The sequence below is a fragment of the Calliphora vicina genome, chromosome 4, assembly GCF_958450345.1.
Source record: "Calliphora vicina chromosome 4, idCalVici1.1, whole genome shotgun sequence".
Lineage (NCBI taxonomy): Eukaryota > Metazoa > Arthropoda > Insecta > Diptera > Calliphoridae > Calliphora > Calliphora vicina.
This window is the reverse complement of record NC_088783.1, coordinates 23,818,030-23,843,677: the sequence shown is the minus strand read 5'-3', so window position 1 is coordinate 23,843,677 and position 25,648 is coordinate 23,818,030. Positions and strand designations below refer to the sequence as shown.

Genomic DNA, 25,648 nt, shown 5'->3' with positions numbered 1-25,648 from the left:
GTGGTAGTTGTTGTCAATAAATTATTATTTTTTGTTTGTTTTAGTGATGGGACTTTTTGTAAAAAATACACTCTCGTTTTCTTTTTGGGCACTGAAAATTCACCCCAAATTCCGTTATAAAATTGTTCGAGGTCATTGGAAATTGAATTCTTTAAAAGTAGGTGGTTGTTGAATTAGCCAATTTTTGGCAGGATAAGTTTAAATTTCTCGTCCTTCAGTTACAAATTTAATGTGCTACATACCATGGTACATATCGCACTGGTTCCTCTATAGAGCGTCAACTCAAAATTTTAAAATGTTCAGTAGAAGCAAAAAACTATTTTTTTTCAATACATTACAATGAAACAACTGTACGGATACAACTGTATTTTTTGGCGAAAGAGTAGAGAAAATGATAGCAGATTTTTACAGTGGGTAGATATGACCAATGCACATCGATTTCTTGCAAAAAGTGAAATTTGAAAAATCTTGAGTTGACGCTCTTTAGAGGAACCAGTGCGATATATCTTACGGAACTAGATATTCATTTTAAATAGGGAGGGTCGGTATGTTGGTTGAATGAAAACAACTTTTCGAAGGCCACATATATTTTACGAACTCAAATTAAATTTGTCATAATAAATATGAACAAAAATTCAGGACATTTTGGTTCAATGACGAACTCCATCCAGTAATATTAATGGTAAATTATATCGCAAAAACTTATGAAGTTCAATAAAATAAAACACAGTAGATTTTAAATTTTTTTAAAGTTTTTTTTGCTTTATTTTTGTATACATGCAATTGATTTATAATTATTCAAAAATTATGCTTCACCTTGCCTGTATTTTGTTGCTCTTAAGAAGAGTTTAAAATACATTCCATATTTCTATCAATATTTAAACGTCACACTTCATTCAATTTATCTTTCATTTTATATATTTCTGTTTTTTCTTTATTATTATTTTTATTTGTTGTGGGTTTCATTAAAATATAACATTTACATTATAGAATAATTAATTAATTCAATCGTATTTTTTTTCATCATTCATATCTTGGTAAACTTATTTAAAACATTAAAACTATTTTCATTTTTAATTTAATTTTTTTTATATGCTTTTTTTTCTTTTTATATAAATTCGGACTTTTGTCAATAAATGATTTATTTCTTGTTGTTGAATTTTTATTTTTCAAATATTTTCAATACTTAAGGAGCAGTGATTATATAAGTTAAGTATGTATTGTATTGGGGGGAGGGGGTTAGAGTTTAATGTCAGTGTATCTAAGAAAATTGTTGCTATTTCCTGTTGTAAATGAATAAGTATTTATTTATTTATTTTTTAAGTGTTTAAAGAAATGTACATTTTTTTGTTGACGATGTTGTTAAAAAATCTTGTTGTGAAATGTTAAAACAAATATTTATTTGGCCTAGAGAGTGTAGAGTTACTTAGTAAGAAAAGTGAAAAGTGATATTTTAGAGAAATTTCAAAAAATGATTTACCAAAATTTTTTAATTTTGAAATAATTTTTTTCTTTATTCAAGTTGTGTGGTTTTATTTATAATTAATTTTGCTTTGTTTTTATTTACTATATATCATTTATAATAATAAAAATTTAAATTTTGTTTTAAATCACAGATTTTGTTTTAAAAAATGTTAAAATAAAAAAGACGTAGTACGACTAAGAGTTAAGTTTAAAAAAAATTTCGTAATTTTGACTAAAGAGTTTCATTATTTTAATTTTAATTACCTAAAATTGTTTTGTTTGTTTGTTAATTTTTCGATTTTTTTTCATGTTTTATATAATATTGAGGTTATTTTGTTTTCTTAATTTTCCTTGATATGCGTTGCATTTTTTTGTTTTAGTTTGTATTAAATTTAAAAAAATTTTGAGATTTGTTTTAACATGTTTGTTTGGGTTTTTTTTATATATTTTATTTGCAATAACAACAATAATACATACAGATCTTTTTAGATTTTGAAACAAAGTCCATGTTAAAAAATTCTTCAAACAAATAATTTTCAAATATCGTTAAATATATGATTTTTATTGTGTTTTTTTTTTGTTTGTTTATAATATTCAGGGATTGGGGATTTTATTTTATACAAATTATTATTATTATGATGAATTTTAGGAAAAGTTTTCACTTTGTTTTTGTTAAAAATAGTTTTAAAAATGTTTACAATTGATTATAATTTTTAGTTCAAAGTGAAAACTTTTCTTTTTTAAAGATATTTTTTGTTTTTTTTTTACATATTAATTTATAAGTTTTACATTATTAACTACACAAGTTTCTTGGAAATTGTAATATGTTTTTAAAGATTTTTTTAGTTTTTTTTTTAGAAAAAAGAATTTTTTTATAGAATTTAGAAAAAAGTTTTTATTTTAATAATTATTTTTTAATTTTTGTTTATATATATATTAACAACCTGAGGTGTTACCATGGTCCTTTATTATGTTCCATTATTGTTTTTATCATTCATAAAAAAAGAAACTGTAAACTTGGCACTGGTTTTAGAGGGTTTTAACGGGGTTTACTGGTCTATGGCGCTGGGTTTCATTATCAACAAAACAAATCCAAACTTTTTTTTTCAAACAAACATAAATTTTTTATTTTCCAAAACAAAATTTTGACAAAAAAATATTTTTTAAAAATTATAAAAAAATATATATGCATAAAAATAGATAACAGCCAAACATAAATTTAGATTAAAGTTTTTTTTTAAAAAAAAATATTGGATATTTGAAAATAAAGATCACAGTTTGTAGGCATTTTTTTCTTTCAAAATTTGAGCTTTCGAAATTTTTACCATAAAATTACAAAAAAAAAACCTAAAGAACTAATAAAAAAAATAAAAGAGACCATCTTATAAAACTAAAAGCTACGAGGTATTTCAAATTATAATGGTTAATTTAAAACTAAACTTAAGATTAAAATTATAAAATAATTACATAAAGAAATAAACAATTTCTAGTTTAATTGTAATGATAAAACGCCCGTAGTTAGTTAATAAAAAAAACATGAGGTGCATATTGATTTCTTATTTGATGAGGTAACACTTTTCCGTATACACTGAGAGTTGGCATAAAAGTGGTCGAGAGATATTTTGTTAGAAACAAGTTTCATAATCAAATATTTAATTTCAAAATTTGTTTTATAAATCTTCGACAAATTAAAAATTGATTATGAATGTTTTGCATCATCAACTATTTTACAAAAGTATCTGACTGTTTAATCTCACTGGGTCCTTTTTCCGGTAAAAATATAGGATTTTGTATTGCTGGGTTATATTTTGTAAAAAGGCGGAAAGTTAGGTTTGAACTTGATAATTGGAAAATTTTAATGAATTTTATAGAAATCGTATTGAAATAAATAAAACACGCTATCGAGCAATGCGATTTCAATTGTTGTTTAGTAAGAAAAAGAAAATAATATTTTAAGAATTTCTGAACAAATTGAAGTTGGATCATTAATATGTTTGCATTAATCAATTCTGTTGACATCTGGTGTCATTTTGACATTTTTAATGACTCAAATTAATTTGAAAATTTTAGTGAAATTTATAGAAATCGTTTTGAAATAATTAAATCGTAATCATTGTAAGAAAAAGAAAAAACTCCAGAAAATAGAAAAATATATTAAGGATTATAAAACTGTTTTCAAGCATTTATCAGTTGGCCTGCTTTTATGTCACCCAGAGTATAACTTATATATTTATATTTATGTATGAAATGGCACACAATATTCCAATATTTTTTATCAATTATTTTTAGTTGAATTCTAAAAATTCACTAAGCCATAAAACACTGTTTTTTTTTTTTGCTTTAATGGAGGAGGGAAATTATTAATTATTCTTTTTTGTTTGTTAAATCTACGATATAGATGGCGGTATCGTCGTCTTCGTGTTTTTTTCTTTTAATTATTTATCATATAAAATAAACTTATTTATAAGTTATTATTTATATATAGAGGTTGTTAATTGTAATATAAATATGTAAGGTTTTGTTGTTGTATATATATGTATATATATATATCTAGTATATAAATTGAAAAATTCCTGAGACATTTTACAGATATGTGCAAAAAATTTGTGTATTTTTTTTTAATAAAAAAAAAAATGTTTTCATTTCTTAATAAATTTTGAGCTTTTTTTTAACTTTAATACCTGAATTTGCTTAAAGATTTTATTTATTTAAAAAAATCTATAAAATGTTAAATTGTATTTGCTTGTTTACATTTAAATCAGTGATTTTATTTTTGTTATTTACATTTAAATATTTTGTTTTCAAAGATGAGATAAAAAATGTGGTTTTTATATTTCTTTTCAAAATTGTAAATTTTCAAAATGTTTTAGTTTTAGAGCTCTTTTTTGTGTGCTTTTGTTGTTTGTTGTGTGTTTTATTTATTCTTTCATGACATTTGTACTTCACTGGTGAAAATCACTGAGTTTTTTTTTTGTTAAAAAAATATTTCAATATTTTGTTTGTTTTTAGAAGTATATTATTATTTTTTTGCATAAAATGTTGTAAATATGTATTTCCCTGATGTAATTATACTTGTTGTTGTTTGTTTTTAGGTCTTAAAATTAAGTAATAATTTCATTAAATGTTAAATAAACTTTAAAATTTTTTTTAATCGAAACCTTTAAGTTCGAATTTGTGGTTTGTTTTTTCTATATATGTATATTAAATATAAATATTATTTATTATTTATGTTGGAATATGATTTTTTAGAGAATTTTCTTGTTAAAAAATTTTGCTTTAATTTGTTTGTTTTATTGTTTTTTTTTTTTTTGTTAAAAAGGAAACCAATAAATATTAACAAATTATTAAAAGAAAAACAAAATTTTTATTAAATATTTTTTTATAATTGAATGAATTAAATGTTACATGGAAATATGGGAAAAAAGGAAATCTAATATAATTCATATAAACAGCATTTTTTTAATATTTTGTAAGATATTTTTAATTTAATTAAACAAATAAAAATTGCGTATACGCGGTGATATGTATAACGGAAGTTAACGGCTTAAGAGTTTAAGAGTTTAATCTCTCTCTTTTTCTTTTTCTATGTATTTTCTCTGTAATGCTGAATTTTCTTTTATTTAGACTTCCTTTAATCTTTAGTTTCATGTCAACACAAATTTTACACCAAAAAAAGTCCTTCATTCTCTTCCTTTCTTTTACAGCCCGCTCATGGTTTAAGCCGGGGGACAGGCTTTTTAAACTTAAAAACTTAACTTAAAATTAAATTATTTAGTTATAGAAGAAATTATGTTTTAACTTAAATATACATAAATTAATATACTAAAGTTTAAAAAAATATCTTATATGAGAGAGAGAAAAAAAACCTTTTCAAAACTTATGCTTTATATGTACAAAACTGAAGAGGTTTTTCTTAGCAAAAATAGAGCAAAATTAATCAATCAATCTAGCGGTATGATGATATCAAAGTTTCAGATATATGTATTTATATTTTGAATGCATTTTCTGGTTATTCTGTATCATCTATCAAATATTGCACGGACAACAAAATGTGGGCCAGAGTGTTGGTTGGTGGTGGTTGTTAAAAAATTGACATTAATAAAGATTTCATTCATCTCTGGCAGCTGGAGCATGTGTGTTTGCTGTTTTGTTGTAATTCTCTAAAAAATTGCATTCCATAATAAATCCTATTGGATGCCTGGTGGTGGTTGGCCCAACTCACTGCTGAAGTCAAATAAAGCAGTTCTTTGATGCGTCATGGCATGATGATGATGGTGGTGGTGATGATGTGGAGGTACTAAAACATTTTTCATTGAAGTCTTCAATAGCCTTTTCAGCATGCCGCTGGAACCCCGATGCTGCAGACTCTTGTGGGTGGTCAAGGAGTTCTTGGTGCGATAACGTCTATTGCAAAATTCACACACATACAAGGTGTCGGACTGTTCGTGTTTGTCCTGAAAGTGTCGCTTCAACGAATAGTAGCAGGAGAATGTGCGGCGGCAGTAGGGACACTCTTGGGGTTCATTTATGCCGCCACTGGTGGGTGGTGGCATACGTAAAGGCATTTGCGGGGTATTGTTGTTAGACGGTGTCATGCCAGAGGCTCCTCCACTGCCGGGTCTGGGCGGCGAGGTGTGTATGTTAAAAGGGCCGGCTCCATTATTTAAGCTTGAATTGTTGTTATTGTTATTATTGCACATCATCGAACCCAGCGATGAATTTGGTGAAGTCATGGCCGTGGGTGGTGATGGTGGTGCTGAGGTAGAACTGGTCGGTGAAGAGGTATTAGAACGCATTGAATTATGAGGTCCTAAATTCATTCGGTTAGAGAAATAAACAAAGATAATATATTAGTTATCGAATATTTTCGTGTTTGCTAGAGAGAGATAAACTCAAAAGTAAAAAAATAGTGCTGGTTGAAAGTGAAAAATGAAAAAATTAAATGAATAAAGAATGAAAAAAGTTATGGAAAGTATAGTAGTTCATAGTTTTATTTTTTACTAAGAAAAAAAGCTCTAGAGTTTGATTTTTTTTCCATTAAATTCACAATATTTCTAAATATAACCTAAGAGCTTTTTCCTTTTTTTTTAAATGCTATGATAGAACTAAGCGTTTTTTTTAATTTTTTGGTAATTGTTTTATAAACAGAGTTTTTTGTTGGGGTTAATTTAGTTATGTAGTTAAGTATTTAAGAATATATATAATAAAAAATGTTTTAAAATAGCTGATAAATTTTGTTTTTGTTTTATTTAAATATATGATTCAAACGCGTCTAAAATTGTTGTTCGGTAGAAAAAAATAGGTACATGTTTTAAGAAGAGAAATTCAAAGAAAGTTGTTTTGGTTTTGGTTTTTTTTTGTAATGGTTCTAAAGCGATAGTAAAAATCTACAAATGTTGGTTTGGTTTTTTTTTGTTTTTTTGAACTTTTGATTTTCAATAAACTACCAATTTTGAAAAGTATTTACTTTTTTAGCATGCTCAATAAATACTTTTTATTGGTTTTATTTCTTGGGTAATTTTTATACACATTGTTTTCATATAAATATATATATTTTCCAACTTATATTAAAAATTATATACAACTATAATACAAATTTCTATAGCTAAAAATAAATAAAAAAAATCATGCCTAAATACTTGTATATATACAACACCATGCTCCAGTTTTTTAATGATTATTTTCATATAATTACAAAAGGCCACAAAAGCTTATAAGACATGCACGAAAAGCTTAAACAAAAAAGAAATGAGTTCAATATAAATAACAATAATTATATATAAATTATAAAAAAAATGTTAAATGAAATAAAAACTTACCAAAAATGAAACTAAATAATAATGAATTAAACTTACAGCTTATGAAGAATTTTAACTAGAACTAGAATAAATTCTTTTAAATGTATGTAAAATTGAAATCAAGAAATGAAATAATAATGGAAACTTATTGATTGAATGATGGATTGAACTTTAAACAGGTTTTAAAGCTTGCTTTTTATTGGTTTGAATTAGAGAATGAGAGATAGAGAGAGAGATATAGAGTGTGAGGAAAAAGAGTTGAGTTTTATAGAAAGAGAGCAGAATGTGAGAACAGCAGCTACCCTTGATGAATTAACAGGATGAGAAATATGTGGTTCAATTCACAAACTATCGTACGAGTTGTATGTTGTATGAAATTTGGTTTAATCTAATAAAAACAAGTAAGAGAGCTATATTCGGCTGTGCCGAATATATATTAAATGGATATGAAAATGAATTAAAATTTTTGAAATTTTTATTTTTATATCCATATATTAAAATGGATATGAAAATGAATTAAAATTTTTGAAATTTTTATTTTTTTTCTCTAAATTTTTATTTTCGAATTTTGAAATTTAAATTCGAATATTCGAACATATATTAAAATGGTTATATTATGAAACTACATTGAAAATGTGTACTTTAAAATGCTGAAAATTTTTAATCTTTTTTCAAAATTTTTAATTTCGTAATTGGAAATTTAAATTCGAATATTCGAACATATTTTATATTATAAAACTACATTGAAAATGCTGGATATTTAAAATTTTTTTTTCAAAATTTTGAATTTCGTAATTGGAAATTTAAATTCGAATATTCGAACATATAATAAAATAGTTATATTATAAAACTGCATTGAAAATTTTTAAATTTTTTAATTTCGAAATTGGTAATTTAAATTCGAATATTAAAATGGTTATATGTATGAAACCTACATTGAATATACTTTAAAATGCAGGGAATTTTTAACTTTTATTTTTAAATTGGAAATTTAAATTTGAATATTCGAACATATATTAATAAAATGATTCTGGAAATTTAAATTTTTTTTGCAAAATTTTTAGTTTGGAACTTTCGAACAAATATTTGTTTGTTTACATAATCTAGAGATTATTTCAACAGCTTTAAAAATATGTGGAACATAAGTTCGAATCGAGTTTAACTCTTGAATGCAAAATTTTAGCTTATTCGGAAATTCAATTTCAACTGACAGACGGACATTGCTATATAGATTTCTCTATATATAACGATCCAGAATATAAATACTTTATGGAGGTTGTATATGTAGTACAAAATGTTTACCATTTGTACAACTATTGTAAAATCAGACGACATACAACTCTTACAATAGGTTGTGAATTGAACAACTGATAAATTAATATTAATGCAGCTAAGTAAAATTAAATTTAAGCTATTGGTAGCAGTATTATACAATACCAGCAGTGAATTGCACAATAAATCAATATTAACAGAGGATTATAAATTCCTCTGTATTTCTTGATCTAATTTTTTACTTAAGGCTTAGCTTTTCATTAATGTTAATTTTTGTTAGCTATAAGTAGTAAAGTTTAGCAAAATGTCTATAATTTTTGTTTAAGAATGAATTAAAAATGATAACTAATGTTTCATTTAAACTCCACTATATTCTGTAAGCATTTTTTAAAAAATAGAAGATGAGATTAAATAGTTGTAGCAGCTTCTTTAAATTACTTAAGGAAAAAATTGTTGTTTTTTTTGTAGAATATACTTACATCTCTAGGTGAAAGCGGAAATAAATCAAGTATGTAAAATATATAGTAGAAGAGAGTATGAGAATGCAAATTGTTTTGACATTGGGATAATACCAATCAATAATACTACTAATGATCAATAATCAAATATCACTCCATTATGGTCAAATACAAGATAGATATGTATTTTTTTATTTTTGATTGCAGATGTGTTTATATATCAATGATCAATAATATCTACAGGATTATAAAGAGAGGAGAGAGTGAGATAATGTATGTCTGTTGAAACGAATTCAAAACCAGAGAATGACTACCAGAGAGAAGAAAAGGTAATGGCTAATATACAAAAGTGTAGTGTTCAAAAATGACAGACAGCTAAAAGAGACAGTTTATTTATATAATTTTTTAATATTGTATTTTAACAATGTGTTTGTTGTAAAGCCCACTAGTAAGTCATTAAACAGACAGAAACAGTGACAGTGAGTGAGAGAGAGAGTTTAGTTTTAGAGTGATATAGAGAGTCAGTGAGTTTGGTTTTTTTTTTTATTATAAATTTTAGCAATTTAGACTAACTACGTCATCTAAAAAGGCTTTAGAGCTTTTGTAAGGAAAAAGCTTAAAAGTTAATTTGATTTTGTGTTTAATTTTTTAATTTGATTGAATGATTAAGAGTATGATCCTCACCTCGTCTCTCATTGGTTAACAGGATATAGACAATTTATATTTGTGTGATCCTCTAATAATGCATATTTTATTCTTATTACCACTCAGATGTTTTTATATGTGTGTTTTTTTCTTATATTTGTTTTTTTTTTAAAGCCTTTGTACTCCACTGATGTTGCGCCACATTTATAACATGATATATATATTTTTTTGTAATGAAATTGGGGAAATGAGGTCCTTGATTTTTGAGTAAGTGTAAGTTATAGTCCTAGTTTGCTTATAATGTATTGTATTGTATATATAGTAAATTGACTACTATGTTTAGAGGTAAAAAAGTAGAAGGCCACATAGAGATAAATATGATGGTCCATAAGAATAAGGTTGCTAAGGTGATTCGTTACAAAATTTTTTTTGATTCAAGTTAACAAGGGTAATTTGTTTCGTTTGTAAGTAATACAAAAGTATGTATGTAAGTATTTTATAGATAAAAATTATGCTAAATTGTTGTCGTGTGGTAAACTACTAGTAAATTTAAATTTAAATGTAGGGTATGTATGTATGTATAGTTGAGGCATGTTCTATAAGTATAAATTTAAAAGTACTATGTGTATAAGTAAAGTATTGTATAAAATGTACATATTATCACTACTTTAGGTATGTATGGCATTGCTTTTATGTTGAGTTTTTTCTTTTTTTTTTAAATGAAGGTAGGGTGTTTTGTCAAGTTAGGTTGTTTTCAAATGATATAAATAATAATCGTATAAACTTGTCATTAAATGTCGTTCTTCAGGTGGTTTAGTTTGTTCATGTTCAAGTTGTTGCTGCTGCTGCTGCTGAGTTTGCATATTATGATGATGAGTGGGAGGAAGAGCAGGAACAGTAGGAGGAGGAGGCGGTGGAGGAGGAGGAGTAGGTGTCAGAGTTGTTGGTGTTATTGTTGTATGAGCATGTTGCGAATAATGATGATGGTAGTCATGATTATGATGATCTCCTCTTAAGGGTTGTAATGGATTTTTACAATTGCTATTGTTATTATTGGTAGTTGCACAATACTGACATGACACAGAGTCATGCAACTTTTGATTTCAGATCGTGTTATTGTATTGATTGAAAAGCTTAATGTCTTTCATTTCCATTTCACCGGGTCGTGATTTGTGATAGGTATAAATGTGGGTCATCAGGGAGTTACGCGAGCAATAGACTCTTTCGCAGATGATACAACGGTATTCCTCTTGGCGTACAGCATGTTTGTCGGCAATGTGACGTTTGAGCGAAGCTTTTGAGCAAAGAAGCTTACCACATAGTTGGCATGAGAAGAGTTTTTTAGGCGAATTTCCTGGAATTGTGTTTATATATTGCAAAAATGTTATAACTATATAATTGTTTAAAAAAGGATTTTTTTTGTTTTTTTTTTTGTATTTTGTTGCTGATTTTAGTTTTTTTTTTTCTTAAATACCATTAATGAACAAAAAAACTATAGATATGTATAAATATTTAGTAAAATAAGTAAAATGCTTAAATAATATATAGAATTTATTTTAATATCAATATGAATGGCTGTAGAAAAAGACATTTAAAATGACATAAATGGTGTAATAATGTAAAAGGCAGTTAGAGTGAGTTTTAAGTTTAATAATAAATAGTTAAATATATGAAACAAAAGCTTGATATTTTTTTAAAAAAAAAATTAAATGTTTATATGAAATGCAAAACATATTGCCTAGTTAGCCTGTTGCTAGGTAATGCCCTGTTTAAATTTGCGCACGATAGTTAAAATCCACACATTTAAGAACAAATATCACAGCAATTATTTATGATCATGATGAGAAAAATGACACAAGAAAATATGTAAAAGCGTTTAAAAAAGTACCTACAACATATTTAGTAATAATAAATATAAATTAATTAATAGCCAGAAAACCTTTATAATTTATAACCCAAAATAACAGCTACAAATGAATCGAGGAATGGACAAGGCCTAGACTTCTCTTAACTTAAATTAATAGCTAAATGATCCTCTACATATTATATAAAGTCTCTTGTTATTATTTATATGAATAAATAAGTTTTGAGCGAAAATTAAACACTTGATACGTTATATTTTTTTCTTCATTTTGTTGTTTTTATTGTTTATATTTAAATGATAACTTTTTCAATTATGTTTATTTTACGAAAATATGTTTGTTATTTTTATAAATAAAATGTTGTGGTTTGTTTTTGTCTCAAAATCTAAAAAAAAATCATTCAATTTAATTTATATTTTTTTTTAGTTTTGTAGTTTATTTCATTTCCATGATTTCTCAAAAAAAATGTGTTAAACACCTTAATTCAAAATATTAAAAAAAAATAAAGAGAAAAGATATCAGAAACAAAAACAATAGTTTTAAATAAGTTATAACAAAATTTATATTTATACATATTTATATGTTTTTTTAAAAAAAAAAATTAAACTTTATTATTTATATTATAATAATAATAATAATAGTATGTAGTAGTTGGAGGTAATTAATAATTAAAATTACAAACAGAAAATGGAAGTGAAATTGTGTAGTTGTTTGTTTGTTTATTTATTGTATTTTTATATCTGCTAAAAACATGGAGATATAGTTTAGTTTTCCTTTTATTTTTTTAACTGAGAATAGTTGCAATTATAACAAACAAATTATATAAAAATAATTATGTAATAATAATAAATATAGACTAAAAAATTAACGACTATAAATTTGTGGCTTTAAAACTTTTTAAAAATGTTTTAAAGTTTCATTTATTTCCTTTTCTATTGTTGTTTAATGGTTTTGGGGGGAGGGAGTTGGGGCTTGGTTTGTTTGATAACTATTTTTTATTATTTTAAATTATTTTTTATATTTCTGAGTACATACATACATATGGAGTTTATGTGTTTATTTCTTTTCTTTTTTTTGTTTCTGTTTTATTTTCTTTGTTTTGTTTAATAATTATTTTTATTGTATGTCAAAGAAAGTAAAAGTTTTAAATATGTTTTATGTTTTATTTACTTGGGTTTTTTAATGGTTCATTAAAATTCTCATTTGGTTTATTATTTTTACTATTGGATTTGATTAGTGTGAATTGTGTAGTAGTAGTATATTTATAACATATATATGTTTTATTTTTATTTTCATTTTTAGATATTGTTTTATTGTTACTATGTATAGGAGTTTTGCATTATTTATTCAATTAAAAATTATTACTATTTTTGTTGTTATATGTTTTATATTTTCTTTATTTTTCTGTTTCTTCGGTAATCTTGATTGATGATAATAGGTTTAATTACTAAACTTTTGAAATGCTTGTTCATATAGTTATAATAGATTTTAAAATCTCCAACTTTGGGAGACAATTTTTTAGTGATTTTTGGATTTCAAGATTTAAACTTCAAAGTATTAAGGAAATTTAATTCCTTCTATATAATGGGTATAACAAAGTTTTTTTTCCGAACACTTAATTCAATGTAGTAGAAATGTCCTGTTTGGTTTAAATTTGTATAAAAGAATTATCGCTAATAGCGATAACTTGAAATTTCTGTAGCATATTTATCAATTTTTTTTAGAAATGAATGTCTAGTTTGGTTTTAATTTTTATGGAAAATTTTATCAATTTATAGATAACTGGAATTTTGGATTTTTTTTTTGAAAATTAATCAATTAATGAAATAAACAAAAATATTCTGTAAATTTTGTATAAAATATTATCGCATTTTTCGATAATTTGTTTTATTTTGGTACAAAATTTATTGTTCTTAAATTTTTGATTTTGTATTTATCCTAAAGAAAATTATAAGATATTTTTGAATTTTAATCGATATCTTAAATTTTTTACAAAAAAAAATTATCGATAACAAATATATTTTTTAAAGAATCTTTTTCGATAAATAAAAATTTATTTAAAATTTTTGATTTAGTATTTATCGATACGGTTAAATTTTCTAAATAAAATATGTGTATAAGAAAATATATAGATAACTTGAAATTTCCTTAGAAGATGATATTTATGAATTGTAATCGATATATGTGTAATATTTGCAAAAAATTTATCGATAACAAATTTTTTAAAAAAAATTTATCGATAAATGAAAATGTATTTTAAATTTTTGATTTTGTATTTATCGATAATTTTAAATTTCCTAAAGAAAAATATGTGTATAAGAAAATATATCGATAACTTGAAATTTCCGTAGAAAATTAAATATTATTTTCGAATTGTAGTTTTTAATTATAATTTAACGATAACTAGAATATTTTTAAGAAAATCCATTATGACCATATTTTAAACAAGATCTATCAATAACTTTTGTATAGAACATTTTCCGATAACTTGATTTTTTAAGGATATAATTTTTTTTTAAATATTATCGATAACAGGATGTTTTTATAAAGAAACATCTCGATAATTTCGAAATATTCAAAAAATCTTAACGATTACTTAAATTGTCTATAAAAAAATTATAGATATCTTGTTTTTTAAAGAAAAATTTAAATTTTTGGAAAAAAACGATCATGATCATTGATTTTATATATGATATCTTGATTTTTTAAGGAAAATTAAAATCGTTATTTTAAATTTTTTATAAAAAAAAACTTTCAATAAGATTATTTTTTTAAAGTAATTTCATCGATAACTTGAATTTTTCAAAGAAAATTTATCGATAACTTAAATTTTCTATAAAACAAAGATAGTTTTTTAAATAAAATTCATAAATAACTAGATATTTTTGAAGAAAATCTTTCATAAACATTGATATTTTTAAACCAGATCTATCGATAACTAGAATTTTTAATAGAAAATTATTCGATAACTTAAATTTTTTAAAGCAAGATTATCGCTAAATTGATTTTTTTAAAGAAAATCTATCGATAATTGAAATTAATTATAGAAGAAAAATTCCCAGTAATCAGCTTTTCAAGGCCAATTCATACAGGGACTGCATATGACAGTCCATGTGACAAGTTTGTGGCAAACTATGACATTCTATTGAAATTTCTCTCGATATTGAATGTCTTAATATTGAATAGTCCCTTAAATTAAGCTTTCAATCCCAATGAACGAAGTGACAAAAAAAACTTTGTTATACCTTCAAGTCATTTTCTATTTAAGAAAAAAGTTTAGTAATTTCTTGGACTCTGGGAGCTATTTTAACATAAATTTTGGTTTTACTATTATTGGTAATTGGTTTTATAATCTTTTCTTACTGTTTGTGGTTGCTTTTTTAATGTTTAACACTATTGTTTGATTTAAAAGTTTTGCTTTAGTTTATGACATACATTTATTACAAAAAAAGAAATAATAGGAATTACTTTTAAGTTTTAGTTTGATATTTCAATAGAGGCAAATACTTTAAACAATAAATCTAAAGAAAAAAGAAAATTAAAAAAAATCTATTTTATACGATTTGTTGTGGGGGTGTTTCATATTTACATTTTTAAAAATTTATTTAGAGTCGGTTAAATTATAAAAAAAACAAACATTTACATTTATATTTAAAATAAAAAATATATATTGTATTGTATATTGTAGTAGTATTAGGTTTATTTATAATGTTGTTAAAAAAAAGAAAATTAATAATAATATTGAATATTTATAAAAGTAACTGCTTAAAATCAAATTAAAACTTAAAAAGAAAAACATTATACAAAATAATAATACTTAAATGTTATAATATTCTTTTTTATTTTGTTTTGTTTTTTTTGTTATTTTGCATACATGAGAGAATACCTTTAAAAATAAAATTAAAAAAAATTGGGGGTGTATAAAAAAAAATTTTGGTATTTCAAAAAGTATTTAAAAAATAAAAATAAAAAATTCAGACTTCTCTTTCCAAAAAAAATAAAAAATTATATATATTTTTGCTATTATATTAAAATTAATACATATAAAAATAAAATTAAAAAAATTTGTTAAAGCTTTGAGACCTACATTTATATTTCATTAAATATATGCATGTAAGTTTTTAGCTTTTTTTGTAATTTGGAAAAGTATAAAGAAAAAAATTTTATTTCTTGCGAAAAGTTTTAAAAAAATTCAGTCTTTTTAACACAAAAATTTTGCTTTTTCTTGTTGCTTTTTTTTGAAAAATTTTGATTTTGTTTTTTAAAATAATAAATTTTTAATGCCAATCACATATTTGTTTTCGTTATTCTTGTTTCAATTTGGTATTTAATTGCCAAAAAATATATAAATTTTTGATCTTAAACCTAAAAACTATCAGTCCTTGCTTTCAATGCCTAAAAAAACATAAAAAATTGTTTTTTTTTTCTTTTTTAACTTAAATGTGTTTTACACAAATCCAAAAAGAAATAAAAATTTTAAAAATAAAAAGATAAAAATAAAAAATCATTAGATAAGTATAAAAAAGATAATATTATAATAAGGTTAAAGAAAATGGTAGACAAGTAGAATGTGCAGTATTAAGAAAGAAATTTTGAAACAAATAGTTGCAGTTACAAACTGTTTGCTAAGGCCATAAAAACAGTATTGTTTTCAGTTGTCTCAACTGAATTTTTAATCCAAATTGATGAATTACAACTCTTAAAAGCTAAACTAGGTTTTTTAGGTAATAGGAAATTTAAAATTTTGAATTTTTCTTTCCACATTCTACTTGATAATGGAAGTTTGTTTTAATGGTTCTCATGTTATTAAGATTTTGGGGTGTATGTGTTTTTTTTTGTTTGTTTGTTTGTTTAAATGTATTAAATACATATTTACATTTTGTTGAAATAAAACTTTGCTCTATCTTAAATTCTAAAAAATATATAATATATTACAATGATTTTAAATCTGTTGAAATCTTAGCGATCTCCTTATTCTTCCTTTTTGAGTTTTACACAATAAGTCCTTTAAAAGTAATTAGTTTAGTAATGTAGTTTAGGTTTTTTTTTTAAATATAAGTTTACAATACATTTTCTTGTTTTTGTTTTCTTTATATACTTTCTTCTTTTATGATCTTAATTTCTTTTTTTTTTATAAAAAAAAAAATTAAATGTATTGTCAACGAAAAAGAGTTTAATTGCACAAGTCAGTTTTTCATACACTAAAATGGTTCTTAACTAAGTTTTCTTTTCGTTTTTTTTGATATATATAAAATTTATAGGTTTTTTTTATATTCAATCGAACCCTTTAATATATATTTTAATTTTTTTAGGGTCATTTCATGTTCGTGTATATGATGCTCATCATATGAGTTTTCTTTCATTCTTTTTTTTTTGTTTTACTTTTTCAAAATGAAATTAAAAAAATATTTGTAAAAATCACAGTTTTGAATTCGCCTAAATATTAATAAAAAATAAATCTTTGTAAGTTTTGTTTTTGTTTTTTTAGTTTGTTTTTTAGTTTTTTTTTTTTTTTTGAGATCCAAAAAGAGGAATAATGTAGGAAATTGTATGGAGGATTTTTGTAAGAAAGAGAGAGAGGGATGTTGCTTAAGATGTTTTTGTTTTAATTGGAAATTTTTGTTTCAAAATTATACAAGATGGTTGGGTGATTTTGTAAGAAATAAAATGAAATCTTCTGAAGTTTCACGATTAATGCCACAATTGTAAGTCTGCCATCTTTCATTTGTGAGGAAAATGAATTTCAATGATCAAGAAAATGGAAATAAATTTCAATATTTGTCGAAAAATTGCTTAATATTTCAAAACTTATACAACACTCTGCTGATATGCTGCTCACAATTCTTCCCTTCAACATCCAGTTGGCAACATCTTTGACAAAGTACTTTGAATGTTGTATGCAAGGTATAATTAAGATCATTGACATGATAACGATCATCACGCTGATTACTCAGATTATAGCTAAGTTTCATCTAAATTCGGACTATATGAAGTGATTCGAAAAATGTATGTTTATACTCAGTAAAAATTTAGTAAAAAATGTATAGATGGGGGATTTTTTTAATGCGAGAAAATAGACCAATTTGTCTTTAACATTTTTCATGGGAAGTGAAACAAATTCGAGAAATTAGAATCCATTATTCCTTCATTTAAACAAATTTCAGATAGAAATTTGATGTTAGGTTCGGGTTCCTATTCTGTAAAATTTTCTCCGGAATTCTCGGAAAACTTTTATCGGGCAATTCCTTTTTCGTTTTTGGTACAAATTTCCCGGGAATTCGCGGAATTCTTATTCGGTAAAATTTTCTAGGGAATTCCCGATAAAATTTTGTATCAAAAACGAATAAAATTTTCTTTAAACCAGGTAAATTACATTTTCTAGTAGGCCGACATAAAACAAATTAACTTCTTAAAGGAATTATTAAGATGTTTAGCATTAAAACTTCTAAGGATATTCATATTTAGAGAAAATAATGACAATAATACTGGTTTAAATTTCTTCTGAAAAAGTTAGTCACACCTCTAAAAAATATTACTAAGGGTAATTGAATTTTACCGATTTATTTGAAAAATGTTAATGGTTTTTAGAATTGAAAAATTTCCAGGAACGAACAGATTTGTTTAATATTACCCGGGAACGGGATATTTAATTTAGCGTTAAATACCTTGTTTTTTAAGCAAATACTTCCAACCATTATTTTAGGGATTAAAAAAACCGAAAGTAACATCAAATAAGTGAAGACATAAACATTGTGGACATTAAGTAGAACATTGTGTTTTGGGGGACAACTATTTGTTTAATGATTTAATAAATTCATACTACTATAGGGATCCTCACACGAGCCCATGGCATAACTTTCTATTTGTGTTAGATCCACTATAGGTGGTGGTGGTGGCGGCGGGTTTAAAGAGGCTACTAGGCCAGCCTCGTTTGTATTCGTCGATGATGATGATTGGGGGGATTGAAGATTTGTTGATAGGCCCGGGTGAGTAGGACCGGCGGCGGCGGCTGGATTCATGGCAAAACTGAAGAGATGTTGTAAAAAATTATGCTGATCTTATAAGTAATCCATACAAGGTTTTACCATATTTGGTGAAGACTGCTGTGGATGTGAGGACATTTGCATGGTGGGTCCCGCATTACCGCCGCCAGCGCCCACAATGGGCGAGAGTAATAGCTCGGCAGCGGCGGCCGCTGCTGCAGCAGCTGCAGCCACGGCATTATCATTGTTGCGATTCGCAACGGAATTATTGGCGGCGGCAGCGGCCTGCAATGAACTTAGCGACTGATGCAGACGACTGCCGGGACCCGCCGAGGAGCCGCCAACGGAACCTACCGAGCCATGATGAAAATACGAATGATGTTTTTGCCGCCGGTGATAGATACTCTTGTGATTGTTGAGGGAGTTAAGAGTGCGAAAGACTTTGTGACACAAATTGCACACGGCATTATTCAGGGGCTGTAAATGCTGTTGCTCTTTGTGGCGTTTGAGCGTAAGTTTGGTACTTAACAATTTGCCACAAACGTCACAGCGGTGACAGGCGTTCAGAGGAAGGGGCAATAGCAAACGATTGCCGCCACCCAGTTCGGAGGCCCTAGAAGAGGCTAAAATGCCAGCCGCCGAAGAAGTGTTCGAAGAACGACCGGTGGGTGAGGGTGACAAGGAGGAACGTCTGTGCTGCAACAAATGATGGTGGTCATAGGGAGAGGGGGCTCTGGTCAGATGATGATGGTGGTGATGACTGCTGGGGGAGAGATCATGATGGGAGTGCAAATGGTGAGAGGGCATCAGTGACAATTGATGTTGCTGTAAAGCAAATTGGGAGTGCGCGTGTGAGAGGTGGGGAGGTGGGGTTTGCGCTTGTTGGGATTGGGATTGTTGGTGATGGTGGGGAGAGGGGGTATTGGGAAAGGAACCTTGTTGCTGTTGATGTTGCTGCAGTTGACTCTTTTGATCGGGCGTCGCTCGTTGACCATGGCGTTCTCTATCGCGCTCAGTGTCTAATTCATTATTACGTTCTTTTGCTTGTTGTTGTTGTAGTTGTTGTTGTTGCTGCTGTTGTTGTTGTTGATGGTGGCTGTGCATATGATGTTCATGTTGATGTAGTGCATGAGTGGAATGATGGTGGTGGTGGTGGTTGCTACTTGTATTAGGATTGACCCCGGGTACTATAACGCCACCGAGTAGGTTAGTGCTTCCACCTATATTGAATATAGGAAGAGAAGAGAAAAGAGACAATAGTGACTTTCTGTTTTTTGTAACATTTTGAATAAGTAGTAGTTTGTTTGTTTGTTTCTTGTTCTACTTTTGTGATTTTTTTTTATTTAATTTTTTTGTTTTTTGATTGTGTTTTTTTGTTTGTTTAATTTTGTCTTTTATGTGTCTTTTTTATTTGGAAAATGTTTTTTTGTTTAATTTTTTAATGTATTTGTTTCTGTTGTTTAATTGTTTCTCTAGGTACACTAACAAATCCAGGCTCTATAAAAATGTTCAAAGTATACTATCAAAATTTTGTTGTTTTGTTTATTTTGCTTTGCTGATCGTTTATGAATTTGGAATTAAAATTAAACAAAAAGATTAATTTTAGTCTGGTTTTTAGGGGAACCAAGTAAGTTTTGCCTTTAATTTTTCTCATTATTCTTTCTTTTTTAATATTTTTCTTTGGTAACAAATAAAACGAGTAAAAACAAAAATAAAGTATTAATAACATTTGCTTTTTGGGTAGATGTTGTTTGTTTTGTTTAGTTTTGAAAAACTGTTAATTGAATTTTGAATTTTTTAAGGCAGTTTTGGGAAGGGAGTTTTTAAAATTTTTTCTTTTTTTTTTTTGATTTGTTTAAAATATTTTTTTGGTTTAGATAAGATAATGAACAACACATTGATACATTTATAAAAAAAGAAAACTATTTAACACTTACGGTATTTTACAAAAAAATTCTAAAAATCATTTTTTTAAAATTTTAAAACAATTTTTAGAGTTCTTTTAACGTTTAGCAAATTCAAAAACAAAATGATTTTGAATTTGTGTGATTTGGTAAAATTTTGCTTTTGTCAATAATTAAGTAAAAAGCATGCTTTTTAGAATTTTCATCCTTGAGAATATTTTTTAAGGAATCAATTGATTTTTAGTATAATTTTGAAACATTTTTGGCCTGATTGATTTGTTGGAGGTTTATTTTATTTTTTTTTTTTTGGTATAAAAGTACAATATTTTTTATTATACTTTTATTGATTTTTTTATTTAGATATTTTTTTTAAAACATGTCACTAGTGTCTCTTTTTTCTTTTCATTGTTAGCACACCACCTACAAATATTGAGGGGGAAGTTTGTTGTTTTTTTTTTCAATAAAATATATTTAGCAAAGTAGATCGTTTGCTATATTTTATAGCTTAAATTCTATAAAATTTATAAACTTTATTTAATGTATATAAAAAATTAAAGATTTTTTTTTGCATTATTAAAGATTTTAAATCAATAATTTAAAAAAGAGTTAAGGAAGAGGAAAGAATTTTTAAAGGGTTTAATTTAAAGGATTTCTAAAATATTTTTTTTTATAACGTGTTAATATCAATTTACAAAAAAAAATAAAAAAAAATAATGTGTATGAAAAATAGGTGCTTTGACTTGTGGTAAAAATATGGTGATTTTTATAATATGATTATTTGTTATAAAGTAGCTAAAATTTTCAAGGACTTATTGTATAAATTCTCAAAAAGTATTTCAAAAAAAAATATATTTAAAATATTAATAAACTTATAAAATATATAAAAAAATAACTTAATTATATTATATAAAAATTAAACGAACACAATTATTTATAAAAAAAGTATCTCCATTAATAAAACTTATAAATTTTTGTTTTATAAAATTATTAAAAATTCATAAAATATTTACAAAAAAAATAAATCTTAAATTAAAAGTAAAGTAAAGAAAAAAAGAAATGCTTTATTTCAAGGAAAAAAAATCAAGCTTATAAAACAGTTGGTCGGTCGGTCGTTCATTAAAAGGCCCGATTTTTCTTCTTTTTTTTGTTTTTGTTAATTTCCTATTTAGTTCTTAAAATTATTGCATCGAATTCAATGTTTTTTTATTATATTTTTAAATATATATTTTTTTTTCATGTAAAAATTTCAAAACTTATTTATACATTTCTTTTTAAAAAAATTCTTATATTCTATAATGTATATATTCAATATAATCATTGTTCATTGTTAATAATGATTTTTGTTGTTGTTTTTTTTTTAATGTAATTTTAAATTTCCTTTCTTATTTATAAATATTAAAGCCACTTTTTTATATTTATTTAATATTAGTAACAAATTCATTAAACTATTCTCATTTTTTTTTATATAAAAACCTGACAAATTCATAAAAATTTTTCATATTATTAACTATATTGCTTAACTTTCTTTTGTTTTAGATTTTAGTTTTCGTAGAAGAAGTTTAGATTACTTTGAGAAAAAAAGTTAATTGTATATACTGTGTATCCTGTTTTGTTTTTTTTCTTACTTTTTGAAAAAATTTAATTTACAAAACATTAACAAAAAAATTATAAAAAAATTCTTATAGAATTATATTGAAAAATTTCATTTATAAAAGCACCTTAATATAAGTTATCCTTGTGGGGGAAAAAGAGCAGTAAGGTTTGCAAATTTCAATCAATAATTTGTTATTTCACTTATTCGAGAGGGTGTAAATGAATGCCATGCTTTTGATCGGTCTCGATTTACTCCTTTTAATCATTCAGTTGAGATTAAATTTATTGATCTCTAGCTCAAAACTAGTTTTTGCTAAATTAACCTCTTTGTTTTTATCACTCTCTTCTTGGTTTTTAAAGTTTAGAATTTTAATCAATTTATTACTCTGAGATATGTAGTAGTTTGTAACGAATTAAAAGAAAGTGAGACAAACTCTTTCGGAAATACTTCGGTTTTAATGTTATTAGTTATTGAAATCAATTGTTAGGAATCAATATTGCTGCATTATCAGTTCTATTCAAGATCACAATGAGTTTGAAAATATTATTCTTAAGAAAAACTAATAATTTTGAAAAATTCTAAATTTGAAAAATTCTTCTAGAATTCTAATTCCAAAAATTCAGTACTTTGATCTATGGAGGAGAATCCATAATTTTTATTTTGTTCAGTAGCTCTTCACATTATCGTTTCTATTTAAGATCGATCACAAAGAATTTTAAAATATTTTTATAGTTTTGAAATGAACTTTAAAAATTCTTCCAGTTTTATCTATGGTCGAGAATACATAATTCTGTTGTTCCATTTGTTTTGTTCGTTCAACATAACTGATCACAGTTATAATATTTAGGAGCAACATTGTGTGACAAATGCATACAAGATCAGTTGATCCTTAAATAATATACAAACGAACTTAAGAAATTCTAATACAAAACCTATTTATAACTTCAAATTTAGTTCTTTGAATGAATGTGTTTTTTGTTGTTGTTAATTCAATATAACTGATCACAGTTATTTTCTGAAGAAGCAACATTGTGTGAAAAATTTCAAATAATCCTTAAATAAAATTTAAACATTTCGATATCAATATTTCGATGTTATTTGAAATTATTTTCTTAAGTTGAATTTTATTACTTTTGCGAGATAATCTTTGGCTTAAGAAGACGAATTTACAGAACTTGAAAAACCTGGATGCCTTTATTAAGCATGTTAAACGATTTGTTACATCAACCGATGTTATTTGACATCCTTATCTTAAGGATTGAAAAAAAACTGAATAAAAAATTGAAACAAGATCAAATAATCATTAAAAAGGGACGAACTTATGTATTAATACATTTCGATGGATTTAAGCTGATTCCTTGATTAAGCATGTTAAATGATTGGTTCCATCATACCGAAGTTATTTGGCATTCTTATCTTAATTATGAATAAGTCATTAGCTGAAAAATATCTATCTTTAAAATCAAGATCGTATGAATAATACATACAAGATCAAATAATCCTTCCAGAAGGTAATATATGAAAAGCTGATGTTATGTAGCGAGAGAATCTTAAATAAGCAGACTGACTGCTCTGTCTACTCTGTAGAATAGATCGCGGAAAATATAAGCATATGATTATGGTTTTGAGTAATAAATAAAGAGAACTGATGAAAATAAAGCTATGGGTATTGATGATTAAGCAACAATTTATTGAAGCAAATAAAAGTTTTATTTGAATCAAACACAGAAGAATTTCATTTTACATACAAAGACCAAGTGCAATTATAAAACACTTGCCGAAAATAGCACAAACACTTATTTCGTCTAATATTGTCCCAATATTACTATAGCTTAACAGCTAAATGAAAAGAAATAGATCATTACTGATTTATCACTTAATTGAAGAGCTTAATGATCTAAAAGAGATCCTAAAAAAGAGCATACAAGTATGATAAGTAAAAAAGTAGTAAAGTAGTAAATTTATGAGACATTACAAGTAAGTAATGAAGTATGTAATGATATTATTGCGCTAATAAATGTTATATACAATGTGATAAATTTTGTACAAACACCATCTATCCAAAAAATTGAGAGCAAATGATCAATATAACTTTAAGTAAGCCGAGCTAAACTGGACAAAATGGCATTCACATTCCCTCTGGACAAACAAACAATAACAAACATTCTTGCAAACTTTTCTTCTCTTGTTTTAAGGTATTTTCTTTTTAACGACAACACTATCTCTCTCTCTTAACATGTAACATTATTATTATCGATGTTGTTGATGTAAACAAAAAAATATTATTAATGATAATAATTATGAAAATTATTATTATGATAACGGTTAAAAATTAACATTTGCTAAATAATCAAAATACATAAAACCCTATGAAGATGAACGATGATTAATGGCCGTATAGTAGGGATTATTGACAGTGACACCCATATTGTTGGCATGATGGCCGCCACCCATGTCCGGTGATTGGGGCTCTTGTTTCGGTTGCTTGAGATTTCTATGATAGATACTCTTGTGATTGCGTAAGCTATTCAATGAACTATAGACGCGTTTGCATATGTTACACACCGGCTCTTTGGTCGGACGCATGTGCACGTTTTGTATGTGACGCTTGAGGCGTGTCAGGGACGATAAGTTTTTGTTGCAGGGATCACAGCGAAAATCATCACCACCGCTAGACGTATTTAAACTGTTTGCGGATGAATTTAAGGCATTCGAGTTACTAGACGAGGCTGCCATATTGGCCATGGCTGCGGCGGCGGCCGCAAACATATTACTATTGTTATTGTTGCCACCAATGTTATTGGAGGAGTTGCCGCCACCCATGGCGGCACCAGCAGCATTACCACCCGGCGCATTATTGTTTTGCATGAGAGCAGAAGGCAAGATTTGATTGTTTGAGGAGGATCCGGTGTTGTGGCTCTGGTTGTTGGCATTGCAATTGTTTGAGAAGGGCGACAAGTTAAGGCCACACATGGCAGAGGCGGCTGAAGCGGCTGACATGGCTGGAGATGATGATGTTGTTGAGAAACATTTATTGTTTTTGAAAAAGTTGTTACAAAAATTTGTATTGTTATTGTTATTATTATTGTTGTTGTTGTTGTTCGTGATGTTGTGATGTTGGTGGTGGTGGTGGTGGAGAAGGTGATCATTATTATCATTATCGTTATTGTAGAAGTGATGGTTGTTGTTGATTGTAGAAAGTGATATTGTCGTCAGTTGACCTGACGACAAGGGAAAGAAAAACGTCGTATTAAACCATTTAATAGTTTATGCAAAATTTGTGTTTTTGTTATTATTGAGTTTTAGAATTCAATTTCAAAATTTGCCATCAATTTTCTTTTCTTTTATTTTTTTTTTGTGGGGGTTGGGGGGAATTTTTATTTTCAAGGGAAATTTTAGTTTAGTTTTTTGGTACTCTTATTCTCAATTTAACTTTGGGTTTACTTTGTGTGTTTAAACATGGTTTAAACTTGGTTTGTAAAAAAATTTATTTCTTTTTTGATTGTTTTTTCACTAAATAGTTTTAGTTTTTTGTTTTTTTTGGTTTGCTGTTTATAGATGTAAGACTATTGCTTTTGACAACATTTAACTATAAAATTAATCAGCCTTACTAAGGTAAGGCGTTGAAGTTTTGCGATATTGACAATTTCGTACTAGATTAAAGAAAT

General features: G+C 25.8%; 1 protein-coding gene across 5 annotated transcripts in view; it reads right to left on the bottom strand.

The window, feature by feature from the left end:
• Positions 1-5,342: 5,342 nt before the first annotated feature.
• Positions 5,343-25,648, bottom strand: part of br (broad-complex core protein) — a 40,891-nt gene continuing 20,585 nt past the window's right edge. The window contains exon 7 of one of the 5 annotated variants that reach the window (XM_065507409.1): positions 5,343-6,274. In XM_065507409.1, coding sequence (XP_065363481.1) covers positions 5,652-6,274 — 623 coding nt within the window. In that variant the 3' untranslated portion in view covers positions 5,343-5,651. Of the gene's footprint in view, positions 6,275-10,644; positions 10,992-18,265; positions 19,703-24,257; positions 25,202-25,648 lie in introns of those variants that run through there. The other 4 variants (XM_065507410.1, XM_065507406.1, XM_065507407.1 and 1 more) reach the window with 4 other exon arrangements.